The sequence below is a fragment of the Megalobrama amblycephala genome, linkage group LG22, assembly GCF_018812025.1.
Source record: "Megalobrama amblycephala isolate DHTTF-2021 linkage group LG22, ASM1881202v1, whole genome shotgun sequence".
Taxonomy (NCBI): Eukaryota; Metazoa; Chordata; class Actinopteri; order Cypriniformes; family Xenocyprididae; genus Megalobrama; species Megalobrama amblycephala.
Window position 1 is genome coordinate 6,894,626 of NC_063065.1, and position 19,791 is coordinate 6,914,416.

Here is a 19,791-nt window from a genome sequence, read left to right on the forward strand (position 1 = left end):
TTGAGTTAAAATGTTTATTTAAAAATACTACAGCTGAATAGTGATGGTTCATCACCAAGGTTAGACTGCAAAAGTTGTTTTTTATAGTTTAAATGAACAACACAGAAAGGCACAGAAAAATGTTGTTATAAATGACTTGTCTGCACAGTTAAAGTTATATTCCAAAAACAGCTACAACATCTAAATTGAAAAAAAAAAAAAAAAAAAAAAATTCTAAACTCATTCCTTGTTGACATGCTGGATGTCAGTCGACACCAGAATATATTCAAAGTTCTCCAGATAAAGTCCAAAATGCACTTCTGTTATCCATCTTGGTACATTTTTTTTATATATATATATATATATATATATATATATATATATATATATATAAATTCAGCTATTTAAAGTAATTTTACACATGCCTAACAAATAAAATGTAAATTAATTGATATGCAATTCCTAAAAGGTGCACTAAGTAATTTTTAGCGAGAGACATCAATGTCTTACAAAAAGCTGTTTTCTACATTAAGTGGGTGTCCTATCATGGGGGACGCCATATTGGGATCACATGACCTGCTGAACACTACTCACTATATCTGTAGTGTCTGTAGATGGACACATCTGTGAATAGAGTATTTGTTTCCAAAAACTTTCTCTTTTTCATGATGTGTCACTCATTGGTGGCAGAATAAAGACAAAAAAAACAAACAAAAAACAAAACAATAGTGAGTGCACCCTAATTTTAGCTGAATTTAAATTAAAAACCATAGCCTAGTCATCTCAGTACATTGGTTTAACATTCATAACCCTTCATAGTCCATAACAGATGTAAACAGGAAAATCAAAAGAAAAAAAAACTCTATGGATATTGTTTGTAGTGTACAACTTCCTCAATTCGCTCATTCAATTGTCGCAAGCACAATCCACTGATCCACACACTCAGAAGCAAGATCTCTGATCTTCCCAATCTTTCCACCTTCAAGTTCTCCATAATCTAATTCATATCTGTACATTAGTCTTTCCCAAATGTGACTGTCAGACTTGCTGTTTAAGAAAGCTGCTTCATATCATACATCGGCACTTCCGATTCCTCGCCCTTGCCTTCATCCGGACCTTCTTGTTTCTCTGTCGGCTCTGTGTAGGCCACATCAGGGCTGGGCTTGCGGCCCTTGGGTGGTGGGACAGGTGCTGTTCCTTCCGTGGTCCCTTCTGCTCCTTCCTGACCTTCGGCCACCGTCCTTTCCTTCTTCAGGTTCAGCTTTGCTGGCACGGTTTTCGTGATGGTTTCCTTGAAACGTTCCCCAGACTGTTTCAGCCGTTCCCCGGACTGGCGGATTTTCTCACGTCGTTCGGCAGTTACTATGCGCTCACCGAGCTTGTTGACCTTGGTGCCCAGGTTCTCTTTGGTCTTAGTCATGTTCTCACGCGAGAAGGTCTGCTTCAAGCTTTCAATGCGCTTCAGGCCGGTCTTCTTTAGTTTGGCAGCAGTAGATGAGTCGGCCTCCTCAACAACCATGTATTCCTCATCTGAGTCTGGGAGCGGGGCCTCCGGTGCATCTGGGTCTATGGGAGCGTCTCCGCCCGTTGCTCCCTTTGGAGAGGCTTTGGGGGCAGCTACAGCTGGGACCTCATTATCTCCCTGTGGGAAGACAATAAATTTACCATAAAGATACCATATATAGCACATCTAAGGCCTTTAGTCAAATGGATTTAGGCATACAAAGAAAAAAGTAGGCCTACATACTGAACAACCCCATTCCATGTGTGTACAGTTTATCTATAGTTTGTTTATCTATTTAGAACAACATATTAATATCAACATATTTTGATTATTGTGTGATGTTTGTAATTATGTGTTTTAAAAAAAGTTCCATTATAGTTCTAAAAAAAACAGTATAATTCATCTCTTTAAGAGTCATGGTTTTCAAGTGGTAGGTCACAGGATAGTGAAGGATAATGTGACCAGCTAGTCAACAAATAAATATGTGAACTTGAGATACGGGATACTTGAAATTATTTTTATAAAGCTCTGAGGTAATTTTCACTACAATTTCTAACTGATACATACGCGGAATGATACGAGAGAGACGTCATCAGTTACCCGCTGAATCCGCAACTGACCAATCAGAATCAAGTATTCCTGAAATGTAGGAGAAAACGATTCTTGCCACCAGGCTTTATCTTTGACCCAGACGACGATTAAATGCTTCCAACTTTTGTTTGTATCTTGTTCTCTTAAAGCTCTGAGGTAATTTTCACTACAATCGCTAACTGATACATACGCGGAATAATACGAGAGAGAGACGTGAAAGTAGCGCGGTCTCCAGTTACCCGCTGAATCCGCGACTGACCAATCAGAATCAAGTATTCCTGAAAGCCGTTACATACTTTTAAATGTAGGAGAAAACGTTTCTTGCCACCAGGCTTTATTTTTGACCCAGACTATGATTACATGCTTCCAACTTTTGTTTGTATCTTGTTCTCTTAAAGCTCTGAGGTAATTTTCACTACAATCGCTAACTGATACGCGGAATAATACGAGAGAGAGACGTGAAAGTAGCGCGGTCTCCAGTTTCTCGCTGAATCTCCGACTGACCAATCAGAATCAAGTATTCCTGAAAGCCGTTACATACTTTTAAATGTAGGAGAAAACGATTCTTGCCACCAGGCTTTATTTTTGACCCAGACGACGATTAAATGCTTCCAACTTTTGTTTGTATCTTGTTCTCTTAAAGCTCTGAGGTAATTTTCACTACAATCGCTAACTGATACATACGCGGAATAATACGAGAGACGTAAAAGTAGCGCGGTCGCCAGTTACCCGCTGAATCCGCGACTGACCAATCAGAATCAAGTATTCCTGAGAGCCGTTACATACTATTAAATGTAGGAGAAAACGATTCTTGCCACCAGGCTTTATTTTTGACCCAGACGACGATTAAATGCTTCTTACTTTTGTTTTTGTTTTTCTACATCGAACTTAATTTAATGTTAAATTTGGATTTACAACAAAACCAGTAGAGAATTACTGCAAAATGAACAACAAAAAACAATAATGCAGTAGCTAAAGTGCTTAAGAATGATCACAGCCGAATTAATATAGCGTTGTGAGTCTTCTACTACTTCTGGCCACAAATAAAGAACAGGTAGGTTTGTACACACATAACATTTACCTATCAATATATCCAATTCAAAGTCTAATCGCTATGAGGCATACAAAATAACTGAATCAAGTTACATGTTTTACTGTCAGTCACTGGGCTAAAGCCAATTAAGGTTGAACCCTGCTTTGCGTGTCCACACTTCTAATAACGAATCGCAAAACAAAATGCTCATTTTTATATAAGGAAAACCACTACTGATATAACTAACTACCAATGTTCAATCGTTATTAAACACTCTGTCGATAGCTTTTTTCACCATCACTCTGTCATACGCGATAACACTATATTAGGACATGAAGCTTCAGTGCAGCTCTCAGAATAACCCTGAACAAATCTGTCAGCTGTTCTGCTCACGGTACAAGATCAATCCCATGGGCAGTATTTAAAAGTATGATTGTTTGAGAAGGAAAATATGAGTTAATTTGCGTGCATGGGCAGCCCATTTGTCTCTATGATGTGGCAAATGGAGATAAATCTTCAGATGTAGACAGCAACAAATACATAAATGGTCCCATAATTATGAATCTGGTAAATAAAATTAGTAAGTAAATTCCAACCTAACACAAAAAAGAGCAGATTTTATTAGCTTAATTTCAGAAAATCTACTTATAAAAAGGCATATATATATATATATATATATATATATATATATATATATATATATATATATATATATAAAGTTATTATGGTTATCTGAAAACTTTAAAAAAAATAATAATTTTGCTCATTGTTATTAGTTTTAATGCATTAAGTGCTTTTGTACACAGTAATCCAAGTTCAAGCTACGTCAAATATTTATCAAGCTATAAATGTATCTATTGCAGATGTATGAAACAATATTTCCAGATTTAGCAATGAAACATTCCTCTATGATGTCATAATTTCTGCAATCAATCTTAACCTCATTTAAGACATCTAGCCCCCTTTACGACAACAGCAGTATTCCAAATAAGGTTTCATAGTTCATTCTCTAAAACACTAGAGTGAATATTAATTCATGGATCACATTACATGGTTTATTTGCTTGTTACTCCAGACATCCTGCCACATATCAGATAAAATGGCCGCCAACCTAATCCTCCATTCTCAGTGGGGACTGGCAGAACATTCCTACTGTATTGCTTTTGGCTGTAGGCCACATGACCTTCTAGTGTATCGTGATTTATCTTGGATCATGCAAGACCTTGTATCTTGTAATAATCTGTCTATCTTTGATGGGCCCTTTCCCTCAACTTGAAATGTTGTGTCCAAAAAAATAATCAATGCATGGAGTTTCAACCATGAGTAAAAGAAAATGGTCCACTATTCTAAGGTTGTACGTTTCCAAAATTAGACCTGCTTTAGGGATCTAAACTAACCCAGAAAAAAACCAAGTCCAAAAGAAAACTCACATGCCACAAAAAGTAGAGATCATTTACCTGGTAGATCACGACACGGAACTTGTTCTTGTTCAGCAGCTCGACTTGGGTTTCCTCCACCTTCTTGACACGTACATTCTGCTTCTCCACCCGGACACGGACATCCTTGACGTGGCAGCTGACCTTGCGTGTTTTCTCCAGAAGTTTCTCCACAGTGCCACTCGTTGCTGTGTGCTCCTTCGTCAACTTCACGACATCCGCCTGGATGTTCTTCACGGTGTTCTCCAGCTCCAGCTGTCTCTCCTCCATGCGTTGCTGGCACGCCTGCACATTATCTATGATCCCGGACACCCTCTCCAGCAGAGTGAAGATGTTCAGGGCGCTGGGCTCGTCCGCCACACCTGCAAGTCCCAGTTTGTCAGCCATGCTTGTCCTTGTAACACAGTGAGGACCCTAGACTAGAACTGCCGAAGGTCTCAGGTCCTGCTTTGGTGTATTTTCTGTTGGTGAACAGGAGGGTGTTGGGTTATGGGGTGGGACGCTGGATCGTGGGGCCGTGGTGGGCCCTGGAAGACTCTCGGATGAGACGGACTCGCCCTGTGACTGGAGCTTCATTAACGTTCTGGAGAATATAGAAGCTCCACCCTTCCTGTATATAGGGAACACAAGGTTCAAAGGCCAGACAGACAGGGAACGACTGGAAAAGAAGGCAGAGGGGTTGGAAGGGGGCATCAAACCAACTCCCCATGAATTCAGCGATATAAATATCCACAGTAAGGTGACACCTCGTCATTTTTAGAAGATGCGTGTGTAGCTGAGATAATGGAAACCCCCTTCGTTCTCAACCACACCATTGCTTTTACAAAGAGAAAGAAAAGCTAATGATACAGTTAAAATTTGTTAAAAAGCATAGCACAAACAATACTAAGATGTTCTACCAATGATGGTCAACTGATTGTCCAACTTTGAACAAAAGGTTCCAGCTTTACCATTACTAAATTTGAGAAATTTCACAACCGAGGGCACAACTTGCTTACAACCATATCCTCAGTGCTTTAAGATTGTCCCCAAGCATGATTTTGACTGCCATGTTGCAACCTGGGGAAGATGATCCACCTTAAGATGGGACTGTCCAAACTTGTGAAATGATACCACCAGCTGCAGTCTATTCTTAAACCCTGGTCCGCCTATAATTACTCATCACTCATGTCGTAGCTGACCAAGGCTTACTTAACTCTCCAGAACTCTTCATTCAACTGATACTTGATGCCACTTTACACACAAAATCTCACGTGAATAGATCTTTACAATCATATCTTTTTTCTTCAAATAGCTGCATCTGTTCATTTTATAATTCGATAACCCAAGATGTCACTCTTAAAGGGATAGTTCACCCAAAAATCATTTACTCATCCTCATGTTGTTCTGAACCTGAATGACTTTCTTTCTTCTGTTGAACATGTTTTTTTTTCCATACAATGAAAGTCAATACATAGTTTCACAGAAGAACGAAAGAACAGGTTTGGAACCACATGAAGGTGAGTAAATGTCCCTTTAAGACGTTTTGTAGAATGGTAAAGATGATGCTAATGATTTTAACTGGTCAAATTGCATGAACTGCATTCTTATAATTAGATTACTCAGAGATTGTATTACTTATTGCAAGCCACATATGAATGACTAGAGGTTTAACAACCAACTTTACACTGGGTGTATGTGTACAGGCAACAAAAATATCTGTAAGACAGAATTAAATTTTATTAAATCTACAGCACTGGACACAGTTTCACAGGTCATGCGATATGCAGTTCATAGAATTAAATTAATGTCAATAATGTTCATTTCAACATTAACAACACCGATAACATTAGAACATAAAAACTACAAACATTTTAACATTGATAAGATTAGCTAGTCAAACACGTTGCATTTCATTCTCTGGAATTCCCTTCAAAAGAAACCGTAAACGTCATCACTTTGTCGGCATACTTGTTCATGTCCAATTAAATTTGGTGTTCAGCTTTGTTTGATTTGAGGAAATAAAAATCAAATCAAAGGGGGCAGTTAAAGACAGTTCAGAGTTAATATTTTCAGTAAAGAAGCACATTCCATGAAAATTGAGGATGTCCGTTTTTGTGGTACAGTTCGTGTGCCGAGAGTTACATTTAACAATACGTAAAAAATAAAGAAAAACTGGCACCACAACCTAAAGGAAAAATAAAAACAAAAAAACTCGACAAAAAAGAGCTGGCTTTTATCATTCATTTGACAGTGTTTGCCACTGACATCAAGTACCTAAAATGTCCTGGAAACAAGAAAACAATAAGGCACCATCCAATAAAATAATGAAATAAAATTTAAAATCGAAAATAATCTTATTGTCCAGAGTCAAGAAAGCACAAAACAAAAAAGCACATTAAAACTGTAATCCACTTGGTACAAAAAGTATAAAAAAAAATAAAATAAAAACAAGCTACATCCTTGAAGTGACGTTTGATGAAAAGTTCTGCTTTTGCCGTCTTCCGCGATTATTCTTAGGACATTTCCTGTAAAAAACAACAACATGATATTACACACACACATATTTAAACCAACAAAAATCACATAAACAGAGTGTGAATGCAGTTACAAGAGCATTAGTTAAACTGAGCATTATTTTGGGTAAATATAACTCTTGAATGAGCTCTAATATTAAGAAAGTGCATTAATGCATGCTTTTGGAAGATGCTAAAATGTACATTTTCATCAACTAAATCTACCAGCACTCACCTGGTAATACACATGACCACTGCCACGATAATGGCGATCTGCACGGCTCCAATGATAGCAGCTATAAGCACATAATGAAGTTTCTGACCACTGGGTACCACATACAGGATGTTAAAGTCTGCGATTTCCTCACACTGTGTCCCTGTGTAACCTGAATCACACCTGTGGAAACACAAGAAACCATCTGAAACTCATTTTCTAAGAACAGTCATTTTTTAATGAACACCTGATAGGATGTACACAGTTCTGCGCAACCAAATACTAAGCGCTCACCGGCAGGAGGCGATGCCGAAATTAAATTCACACTGGCCATGAACGCAGAAGTTGGCGTAGTCATCTGTGCAGGGAACGGGCATCCAGCCGTATCCTTTTCCATCACCGGTTTTTGCTGGGTCTAAAAATAGAACAATCTACTTTTACTACTCTATTGCTGAAAGTAGCACATTTAACTCCCAGATTTAGCTTTATTTTAACTCAAATATACAGAGCTATATAGTTGAGCAATGCAAATTATGAAGGTTATGTGACAGTTTGATGCATTTTACATTGCAGCACTGTTAATGAGCTACATTATTACAAACAGCCATTATTCTATGTTAACAGCAACACAATTAACATGCATTTAAGATTACAAGTCCAAAATTTACAGTGAAGTTTTTGCAGAGTACATCTCTGATTTTTTATTAATTGAATTTTGATCAACTGAATTGACTTGATTTACATATGTTGACTATATGAGTACATACCTGCAATAACAACATGAATCTGATCATTTTTTTAGTCAACATGAGTCTTATTGCAACTTTGATTGCAATTATGAGTCTTATAGCAACTCAACTTATACCATTTAAAAGTTTGGGGCAAGTACATTTTTTTTTTAAAGAAATGAACACTTTAATTCAACAAGGACACATGAAATTGATCAAAAGTGACAGTAAAGACATTTATAAAAGATAAATAAATGCTGTTCTTTTGAACTTTCTATTCATCAAAGAATCCTGAAAAAATGTCTCATGGTTTGCACAAAAATATGAAGCAGCGCAACTTTTTTCAACATTGATAATAATTTCTTCAGCATCAAATCAGCATATAAGAATGAAGGATCATGTGACACTGAAGGCTGGAGTAAAGAATACTGAAAATTCAGCTTTGTGTCACATGAATAAATTACATTTTAAAATATATTAAAATAGAAAATAGTTATTTAAAATTGCAATAATATTTCAATAATATTACTGTTTTACTGTATTTTTGATCAAATAAATGCAGCTTTGGTGTGCCGAAGAGACTTCTTTGAAAAAAATTAAAAGCTCTTACCGACCCCAAACATTTGAACAATAATGTTAGTCCAAAGAAATAAAGAAAAACATCCCTTTTTGATTGACATCACCAAGCCCTCTTTATCTTTTAGCCCCTCCCCTAGAGACACATTTCACTATCCAATCAAGTGTGACATTAGAGATGAAGATGATTAGAAATGTACTGACCAGTAAATTCTGGCTTGTAGGGAAGCCCAGCTTCATTTTTCTTAGCTTTGTCTTTATCTGAGTGATGAAAAGATAAGCACAGATTGGCTTTGGTAGACAAACTACCATTCAAAATTTCACATAAAGCAAATAAAGCAACTATGGATAAAATAGTGAGTTGTCCGAGACTATTTGTCTTTGTGTATTAGCTGCAGTGCTGTTACTGTGACGGGATCTGACCTGGGCATCTCCCTAAATGTTTCACATCGATCTGTTCCTGCTTCATACAGGACGCTTCTCGCACCAGGCAGGGGTTGTGGTAGGAGTTTCCATCTGTGCCGCACACTGGATTCTCATTGTGCCCACTGCAGTCGATTTTACACGAACAGCTGCAACAACAGAACAATTTAAATCCTGTGAGTCTCATTTGTGCTGTGAATTAAACATTCTGCTGGTACAACAAGCACTTCACCAGTAACAAATAAAATAAAGCCCTGAATGTCGTCTAGCAAGGTTATTTTCATTAACCATAACTAAAATCATTTTCATTCACTGAAATAAAATAAACATTAACTGAAAAAAATATTGTAAAAAAACAGATATGCTAAAGTACCCAAGTACTAAAATAATGAAAACTAAAACTTAATTTGAAATATATAGACATATTTATAAAAAAAAAACAAATAAAATTACAAGAACACAAAAATTACTAAATCTTTAAGTAAACATCTAATTCAAAATATTAGTATATCAATAGCTGTTTCCATCCACCTATTTTTATGCACATTTTGGGATATTGCATTCAAAAAACACTGAATTGAAATGGCAAGACGGCATAAATACTACAAATGCGTTTAAAAAAAATGTATGCACTCAATTGGGGTGGATTAAAAAAAAAATGTATCCAATAAGAAGACATAAACTACGATGGAAAAATATTTACCAAATAAATCTCTCGATGCGCAACAAAAAAACTGGACAATAACTGGACTAACCAGCAGACCAATCACTTCGCACAGCATCTCAAATGTTGGTTTGATCATTCTGAAATGCCTGGACCAAAGTCTGTCATCAAAATGATTTGGTATAATGTCCTCCCAGAAGCATCTCACATGATTGCGTTCACAAACACCAGGCATCCGAACACAAGACGATAGCGTTTATTACATTCATAAATTACGATGTAGAATAAAAGAGCCACAGTGGCTTCCCTGATTGCAGCACTTCCATTTTTATTACAGATATTTTGTGCCAATTTCTCAGTTTGATCTCTTGAACACATGGGATGCAAACACTGCTTTATTCACAAATGTTTAATGAGATATTCCCATTTTTCATATTCGCAACTTTGGATGGAAACATAGCTACTGATATTACATAACACTGAAACCAATACGTTTTCATGCCTGGTAAATATTGTCACTAATAAGATCACTCAGAGCTGCAGTTGTAAATCTCACACACTATATTGGCCATACTGTATCAATACTGAGACATCCACTGTCCCTAGACATGTCCTGTGTGATCGTCTCCCCCTGCTGGTTTATGTAATGTAACTAATTATCTGTGAGGGTTTGAGAGCTGACACAGGAATATTTTTCCCTGGGCTCCCTGAATCTCATGTCCTTGGAAGCTACAGTGTCTCCTGGAGTTAGTCCATACTGTTCATTAGCACTTGGCATGAAAATGCGAAAGTAACAACGAACCAGGCAGAAAAACTTTTGATAGAAAAAAGTTTTGAAATGCTTCCCCATCTCATGGGAGTAATGTTATTTCCTCGGCTTTGATAGAGCTGAATTCTTTCCAAAATTCATGCTTTTATATTATACACAATAGCAGTTGTTTCCAATGTTGAAAAAAAACCCTTAATTCATTCATTACTTTAAAGTGCTGGCGTGAAGTAGCACGGGACTCATTAATTGCCAACTCCTGGGTACTGGATAAATTTGTCCAGATCACATAAGCAGAAATCATAAAGAAATAATGCAGCACGTACGAGTCCTCGTCCTCTGCGTCTTCGTCACATTCAGCGCCGTACTTGCAGTTGCTGCATTTTGTGACTTTCTTGCTCGAATCTGTGCCTGATGCCTCATATTCTGTAAGACAGTGATAACATAAATTATTATAACTTTTCATTATAGCCAGCTTTAGAAGAGAAACTGAGAAACAGTTCAGAATATATGTTGTTGCCTTGTTTACATTATATATATTTTCCTGTACTTTAAAGAGATAAGTGCTTTTTAACCGTTTTCTCCTATTTGTCCTTCACAGCAGGATTATTGTTGTTAACTAAAACTATTAAAACATTTCTCTGAATTGAAATCTGAAATAAATTAAAATATATAAATATTAGTTGAAAAACTTACACTAAATGAAAATTAGAAATGTTGCCTTGGCAATAAACTGAAATAAATAAAAACTAAAACTTAAATGAAAATAAATTAAACCTAATTAGCAATATTTAGATAATAATAATAAAATGACAAAAGCACATAACAAAATGACAATTGAAAACTAAAAATATAAACAAATAAAAGCTCATTCAAAATATTAATAAAACTAAAATAACTGCTTCACAGCTGTCCACATGATTATAAATCATCATATTTGGCTGACTCTTTAATTAAAAGCACTTTTGATTATTTGAAATCTCGAAAAGAAAAAAAAAAAGTCACTGAAAGAAGCATTTGGAAATTGTTTTTAAATGCTTGGCATGATGATGTTAGTATTGGAGAAAGTGATTTTTGTTATGCAAAATTACAAAATGCACAAAGAAATACAAAATGACGAAAAGGGTTAGTTCACCCAAAAATGAAAATTCAGTCATTAATTACTCACCCTCATGTCGTTCTACACCCGTAAGACCTTCATTCATCTTCAGAACACAAATTAAGATATTTTTAATAAAATCCGGTGGCTCCATTGACAGCAAGATAATTAACACTTTCAAATGCCCAGAAAGCTACTAAAGACATATTTAAAACAGTTCATGTGACTACAGTGGTTCAACCTTAATGTTATGAAGCGACGAGAATACTTTTTGTGCGCCAAAAAAAACCCCAATATTATTAATATTAATAATTATTCAACAATATCTAGTGATGGGCAATTTCAAAACACTGCTTCATGAAGATTCAAAGCTTTGTGAATCAGTGGTTCAGAGCGTCAAAATCACATGATTTCAGTAAACGAGGCTTCGTTATGTCATAAGTGTTTTGAAACTTCAATAGATCACGTGACTTTGGCAGTTTGATTCGCATTCCGAACCACTGAATCGAAACAAAAGATTCATAAAGCTTCAAAGCTTCATGAAGCAGTGTTTTGAAATCGCCCATCACTAGATATTGTTGAATAAAGACGCTATTTTGTTATTTTTGGTGCACAAAATGTATTCTCGTCGCTTTATAATATTAAGGTTGTTTTTAGTATTGAAAAAGGGTGTGTTATTGCTGGCAATGCAGGCATCACTGAGCCATCGGATTTTATCAAAAATATCTTAATTTGTGTTCCGAAGATTAACAAAGGTCTTACGGGTGTAGAACGACATGAGGGTGAGTCATTAATGACAGAATTTTAATTTTTGGGTGAACTAACCCTTTAAGTTCTTACGACAAAGTTCAAAGTTTGTTTGTTTTGTAAGTTTTTTACACCATGTTAGCATCATGGCTATTTACATGGCAAACACAAATGTCAATATCATATTCCATAAAATTTACATTATTATATAAAACATTTCAACTTAACATAAGATAGAAAATCTAAAATACATTCGGGTGAAACATTTTGAAATATTCCATGCAAGTATGTTTCTGATTAAAAGCGTTATGAAAAAGTTCAAAGTAGAAATTCCCTGATTTTAACACTATTTATTTATTTACTATATATTTATATATAATTATAAATATTTTATTAATATTTAGTATATTGTTATTGTTGTTATTTTATAAAAGACTATTATATAATATATCATTGTCATTATTATTATCATTATTATAATAAATACAGATTTTAAGTCTGTAGGGGACAAGCTCAAAATAGAGAAGTTCTGGCAATTGAAAATGAGGAACGAGACTATTATAAGCTAGCCTTTAAACAAGACTGATTGTTTAAAAAAAAAAAAAAATTTGTAAGAGAACGATTAAAAATACTCAGCGGCATACCATGCATTTCAGAAGCGGCTACTGAGCGAGTACATACTCAACAGCACTTGAGTTGCGTTCCTGCAGCGGTCTGTAATTTTCTGTAATGACAGCTCTAGAGCGGCTCTTACGCACAAGCCTTCATCTTTAAACCCGCATCAGGGGAGGTTCAAACCGAGCGCAGCGCGGGGTCACCCTTTTATCACAGAACTGGCAACTTCAGCATGATGAGGCTAAAAATAACCTCGGATGGCATGTTTTGGCTGATCTACAGAGCTCTGGAGTGCTGGGAGGTGACCCATTTCTGCCATAATTTGAAGTCTGTGGGTCAAAATCCTAGAAATGACCATGTTTCGATTTCCTTGATATTACTGTTAGGTGCTTTTTGGTCAGAACAAAAAATATAAAGAAAAGAAAACAAACCTCCATCTCCAGATCCTGAGCTGCTATCTGGAACAAAAAAAAAAAAAAAAAAAAACAAGTAGGGAGGACTTATTATAACTTTCCATTTATAAATATATATATAGACATCATAAAACATTTGCATTGTCAAGAGTTCATACAGTGTATTGTTATAGTCCTTGTATAATGCATTATTAACACGCGTATCAAATTATTATGAGCCATGACATGTAATTTGTGGATGAAAAGAAATCATGAGATTAATTAGAGCTAAAAATAAAGGTTGTCATGTATCAGATCACACTGCTCATTAGTCTGTAATAGAAGCCTCTGCATATAAACAGGGTGTTAAAATAGAATATCTGGTCATTTAGACTTAGAAAAATCAATCTAATTAGCAAAGGCAGTACATCTGTTGTCCCTTGATGGCAATTTTATCACCAGTGGCCAGTTAGAGGCCCTCAAAAATATATTCTAAATAAAATCATATCAAATGAACTTTTATTTGAATAAATATCTTGATAATTTGTATAATTCTATGTACAATTATATATACAGTAAATACAATTTAATTGTATTTAGTAATTGTAAAATGTCACTGAAAATGACAGAAATGTTCCTGAAATTCATATTGTTGGGGCAAAAAAAGTTTATTTTATTATTATTCAATTTTATGTGTAAGGGGTAATCAATCCTCAATAGCCACGTTTCCATTACAGATTTGCACAAAACTTTTGGGATATTTTCTAAATATCAATAAAAACTGTTGTGAAATGACGGCGTTTCCATTAACCGATGTTATGCGTCTAAAACGTCTTTTTTTACAAAAATCATGTCAACGGATGTTGGTAGCTTTACGTATATCCCAGCCACTGCACTAGCCATTATTTTTAATCAAAGGAGATGTAGGTGTGTTATCCAAGCATTTATGGAAAGGAAAGCGGCCACGTATGAAGTGTTTCTGGGTGTTTCCTCCTCCTATCTGCTTTGAGGTCTCGATAAATTGAAATTGTGGCATTTCTTTGTTGTTTTGAATCTAGTGTCCCATAATACTGTTGACTTTTATGAGTTTAATGAAGAACTCTTGTCTTCTGTCCAAACATACCGCGCCATCTTTAAAGAATGATCAACTTTTACATATGACAGATGACCTGTAAATGTGAAAAAACTGTTTCTATTGCAGTTTTGCGAAATATTCCTTTTTTTAATTTCCTGAAAAACCACCTCATGCAAGCGTAAAAACTTTTTTGCAATATATGGGAGTTTTTGCAAAATGTACATGTTTCCATTGAGCATATTTTCAATTCGCAATTTCAATTTGCGTAATTAAAGGGTAATGGAAACGCGGCTAATCTGATTATTGAGAATTTGTGTTAATAATTTGGTTACACTTAAGTATTTGACAAAAAAGATGCATGGAAATGGCAAAGGTTTTTGACTTCCCAATTTCTCCTCTATTATGAAAATCCAAATTGACAAATGATGCACGGTCTTTAGTTTCTCAAAAACACATAACCGAAAAAAAAGTTGCTGTTTTAGCACCTCTGAGTCCAGACCTTAAATTTATTAAAAGTCTTTAAGATGTGCTGGAGGAGACTTTACAGAGTGCTCATCTCTTGCATTGTCAATACAAGATCTTGACCAAAAATTGATGCACCTCTTGATGGAAATACATGTTGTGATGTTATTTCCATCAAGAGCTGCATCAATTTTTGGTCAACATCTTGTATTGACAATGCAAGAGATGAGCACTCTGTAAAGTCTCCTCCAGCACATCCCAAAAATTTTCAATGAATTTAAGGTCTGGACTCAGAGGTGCCAATTCATGTCCGAAAATGATTCGTCATGCTTCCTCCCAACCATTCTTTCACAATTTGAGCCTGATGAATCTTGACATTGTCATCTTAGAATATTGTCATTTAAGAAATGAAAAGCTACACTCACCATTAATTAAACGTTAAACGGGTTAAGTGAACTGTTCCCAAACATATAACATGTCAGAGACATAATAATCACTGCAATAATGATCTAGTCATAGATTCTTAAGTATTTGCCTATTTAAATCCCAACTTTTTTCGGGCTGGGCAGTGTGTATATGTATGTGTCTGTGAGGGGGCTGGTGTGTAAATTAACCTTAAATAAATACTGTATGCCATCCCCAAAAAGACCAACACTATTGTTGCAGCATCTCAAAAAATGCTTGTGACTTGTGTTCTAATGAAATGAGCAGAGTCAGTGTAATATGAACTAAGGCAGAAGATGTTAGGTGTTCATTTCAGGAAGTGGAGGAGACAGTTCGGACTCACCAGGATAGCAGGGGCCCTCAGAGGCCAGAAAGATGGGTCTCTGCTGGGTACAGGCTGCTTGTTTCAGATAGCACTCGTTCTGATAGGTGTCTCCGTTTGTACCGCACACGGGGACGTAGTTCTTAGAGCACTGCGGCAAACACGATACATATGAAAGGCTTCTCAGGTACAGCAAGAAATTAAGTGGTTTAGAAGAGCTGGATGCAGTATTGAGTTGAGCCACTTCTGATGTAATTTTTCACATTAATATGCTTTAGATGGCTCACTGATCAATGAGGGGGAAAATGAATGCAGGTAAATGCTAAAGCATCGATTCAGCCTTATAATTTGAGAGATTTTCTGAAGCACAATCACAGAAAAAAATTCTCAATGTTCAACGATTTTTCTCAGAAGACCAAGAGTTGACAGAAGCTATTAAACCAGCAATAAGTCCACAATTGGTTGTGAATTAAGTCACACCAAGAACGATGACTATAATCAAAGTTTAAAAAAAAAAAAAAAATCAATGTAACTCTAAAGGCCTGTTCACACCAAGGACAATAACTATAACAATAAAGAGATAGTTCTTCAAATAGTTCTAAATATAAAAGAATAGCAGAGATTTTTAGGGCAGGATGGATTCTGATTGGCTGTCAGTGTTTTTATAATTCATCAGCTGGAAAAAAAAAACTTTTGAAAGAGATTCAAACAATATAGTTTCTCAGCGCCGTTATCTTTATAGTTGTGGTGTGGACTCTGCTATTCTTTTGCATTTAGAACGTTTTTTAGATCTTTATTCTTATAGTTATTGTCCTTGGTGTGAGCGTGCCTTAAGGGGTGTTTGGGGAAGTGGTATTATGACAAAAGACACTGATGTTCAATAAATAGTTACATTTATTAATGATAATCGTGAATAAACAAGTAACGTAATTAATTAGACATTAAAAAAATGTATGCAAACTATGTAGCACTAATGTCAAGCAGAGTTTGGTTATGGTTGCTGAGCAATGGCTTCGAATGCGATTCTTCCAATCAGAATTTAGAATCGGAACGTTTCATAAAAACAATGAACAGACAAAGTATTAAATAAAAGACATAAAATGTGTACCTGAAACTGACATACGCATTTGATGTCAGCACCATTGTTTTGGCAGATCCCGTTGTAACGGCACGTGGTGGCGTCGCACACACGCAGGTCGCTCTTCTTCTCTGACAAATCTGACAAGACACAACAGAGGCTGATTAAACACCAAACATTGACAAACTTGTCATTTCTCAAGGTATAAACTAATTTTACTTATATGCTTGTTTCTTTTCAACTTTCTCAGAGCAAAAAGCTGCACTTTTACATTCAATGAAAATGAATGATCATCACTCACTGTCAAGTGCAGCTCAGGTAGGGATTTCATGCTAAACAAAAATTGTACAACTAACCTATTATGTCTTTAACTGAAAGAAAACAAATGTGTTAAACATGTTTTCCTTTTCTTTAATTAGGTTTTATCTCACCAAGACTGGACTGGACGGAAGATTGTTTTTGCCACAGAATAATAAAATAAAAAAGGTAATGGCAACTTTTTATCTCACAATTGTGTTTATATCTCACAGTACTGAGAAAAACATTATAAACTTGAAATTGTGAGTAATAAGGTCAAAATTTTGATAAAAAGGTGCAGAAACCTTTTTTATTGTGAGTTTGTGTCTCACAATTCTGGCTTTTTCCCCCCACACAATTCGAAGTTTATATCTCACAACTCTGAGAAAAGTCAGAATTGTGAGTTTTAAACTTGGAATTGCAAGATATAAGAATCTGAGACATAAACAACTCATAACTGTGAGAGAAAAAAGTTAGAATTACAAGTGTATATCTCACAATTCTGACTTTATTTCTTGTAATTCCAAGTTTATCTCACAATTCTGACTTTATTTCTTGTTATTCCGAGTTTATATCTCACAATTCTGACTTTATTTCTTGTAATTCCGAGTTTATCTCACAATTCTGACTTTATTTCTTGCAATTCCGAGTTTATATCTCACAATTCTGACTTTATTTCTTGCAATTCCGAGTTTATAACTCACAATCGTGACTTTATTTCTTGTAATTCTGAGTTTATAACTCACAATCCTGACTTTTTCTTGTAATTCCGAGTTTATCTCACAATTCTGACTTTATTTCTTGCAATTCCGAGTTTATAACTCACAATTCTGACTTTATTTCTTGTAATTCCGAGTTTATAACTCACAATCGTGACTTTATTTCTTGTAATTCTGAGTTTATAACTCACAATCCTGACTTTTTCTTGTAATTCCGAGTTTATAACTCACAATTCTGACTTTATTTCTTGTAATTCCGAGTTTATAACTCACAATCGTGACTTTATTTCTTGTAATTCTGAGTTTATAACTCACAATCCTGACTTTTTCTTGTAATTCCGAGTTTATAACTCACAATTCTGACTTTATTTCTTGTAATTCCGAGTTTATAACTCACAATCGTGACTTTATTTCTTGTAATTCTGAGTTTATAACTCACAATCCTGACTTTTTCTTGTAATTCCGAGTTTATAACTCACAATCCTGACTTTATTTCTTGTAATTCTGAGTTTATAACTCACAATCCTGACTTTATTTCTTGCAATTCCGAGTTTATAACTCACAATTCTGACTTTATTTCTTGCAATTCCGAGTTTATAACTCACAATTCTGACTTTATTTCTTGCAATTCCGAGTTTATAACTCACAATTCTGACTTTATTTCTTGCAATTCCGAGTTTATAACTCACAATCCTGACTTTATTTCTTGCAATTCCGAGTTTATAACTCACAATTCTGACTTTATTTCTTGCAATTCCGAGTTTATAACTCATAATTATGACTTTATTTCTTGTAATTCCAAGTTTATCTCACAATTATGACTTTATTTCTTGTAATTCCGAGTTTATATCTCATAATTATGACTTTATTTCTTGTAATTCCAAGTTTATCTCACAATTATGACTTTATTTCTTGTAATTCCAAGTTTATAACTCACAATTATGACTTTATTTCTTGCAATTCCGAGTTTATAACTCACAATTCTGACTTTATTTCTTGCAATTCCGAGTTTATAACTCACAATCCTGACTTTATTTCTTGTAATTCCGAGTTTATAACTCACAATCCTGACTTTATTTCTTGCAATTCCGAGTTTATAACTCACAATCCTGACTTTATTTCTTGTAATTTTGAGTTTATAACTCACAATCCTGACTTTATTTCTTGTAATTCCGAGTTTATAACTCACAATTCTGACTTTATTTCTTGCAATTCCGAGTTTATAACTCACAATTCTGACTTTATTTCTTGCAATTCCGAGTTTATAACTCACAATTCTGACTTTATAACTCACAATCCTGACTTTATTTCTTGTAATTCCGAGTTTATAACTCACAATTCTGACTTTATAACTCACAATCCTGACTTTATTTCTTGTAATTCCGAGTTTATAACTCACAATCCTGACTTTATTTCTTGTAATTCCGAGTTTATAACTCACAATCCTGACTTTATTTCTTGTAATTCCGAGTTTATAACTCACAATTCTGACTTTATTTCTCAGAATTCCGAGTTTATCTCACAATTCTGAGAAATTAAGTCAGAATTGTGAGATAAACTCGGAATTCTGAGAAATAAAGTCAGAATTGTGAGTTATAAACTCGGAATCGTGAAATAAGTTGCAGTTACCTTTTTTTATGAAAAAACAAGCTTCCATAGTACTGCTACTGGTGCCCCTCAAAATAGGAGTTCAGATGGCTAACAAATGTCTGTGTTTAATGAGTCTGAATGTGGTTATGCTGTGTTAATGAGGGTCCATATGAATGTTCATCCATACCATAAACCAACCTTCTATACTGAGACCAGGAAGTTAATTTAAAGTTCTAGCCCAGGATGAGCTTCATCCACCTATTATCAAAGATGTGAAACAAACTGATCTGAAATCAGACTGCTGGAAGAAAGCAGCTGTAAAAAGCATGTGTCCAACAGCTGTCAACTGTCATTCATATTTCAGACCACTAGCTGTGAGTATGAAGCCTATTAACAGAAATTAACCAAGGCCTGATCCTCCATCTGACACACAGCTGGGACTGACAAAACCTTTGAGACAGGACTAAAAAATCTACCTCATGTCGTTCCAAACCTGTATGATTTTCTTTATTTTGTGGAACATAAAAGAATATATGAAAAAT

At 35.2% G+C, this 19,791-nt stretch overlaps 2 protein-coding genes and 1 long non-coding RNA gene across 3 annotated transcripts in view; 1 reads left to right on the forward strand and 2 right to left on the reverse strand.

Annotated features, from left to right (window-relative positions):
• cavin4b (caveolae associated protein 4b) lies at positions 1 to 5,236 on the reverse strand. Its single transcript, XM_048173886.1, has 2 exons — positions 4,565 to 5,236; positions 1 to 1,621 (listed from the first exon to the last, which is right to left on the reverse strand). Exons 1-2 carry the CDS (start codon positions 4,928 to 4,930, stop codon positions 1,031 to 1,033), a joined length of 957 nt encoding a protein of 318 aa, XP_048029843.1. The 5' UTR covers positions 4,931 to 5,236; the 3' UTR covers positions 1 to 1,030.
• LOC125257515 lies at positions 2,991 to 17,430 on the forward strand. Its single transcript, XR_007182407.1, has 3 exons — positions 2,991 to 3,128; positions 16,894 to 16,961; positions 17,063 to 17,430. It is a non-coding gene; the product is annotated as an uncharacterized LOC125257515 (long non-coding RNA).
• Positions 6,243 to 19,791, reverse strand: part of tmeff1b (transmembrane protein with EGF-like and two follistatin-like domains 1b) — a 24,315-nt gene continuing 10,766 nt past the window's right edge. The window contains exons 2-10 of the mRNA XM_048173885.1: positions 16,674 to 16,783; positions 15,587 to 15,716; positions 13,302 to 13,328; positions 10,736 to 10,835; positions 8,980 to 9,128; positions 8,761 to 8,817; positions 7,547 to 7,667; positions 7,274 to 7,435; positions 6,243 to 7,050 (exon numbers count right to left, since the gene is read on the reverse strand). Of these exons, the coding sequence (XP_048029842.1) occupies positions 6,978 to 7,050; positions 7,274 to 7,435; positions 7,547 to 7,667; positions 8,761 to 8,817; positions 8,980 to 9,128; positions 10,736 to 10,835; positions 13,302 to 13,328; positions 15,587 to 15,716; positions 16,674 to 16,783 (929 nt within the window). The 3' untranslated portion in view covers positions 6,243 to 6,977. The remainder of the gene's footprint in view (positions 7,051 to 7,273; positions 7,436 to 7,546; positions 7,668 to 8,760; positions 8,818 to 8,979; positions 9,129 to 10,735; positions 10,836 to 13,301; positions 13,329 to 15,586; positions 15,717 to 16,673; positions 16,784 to 19,791) is intronic.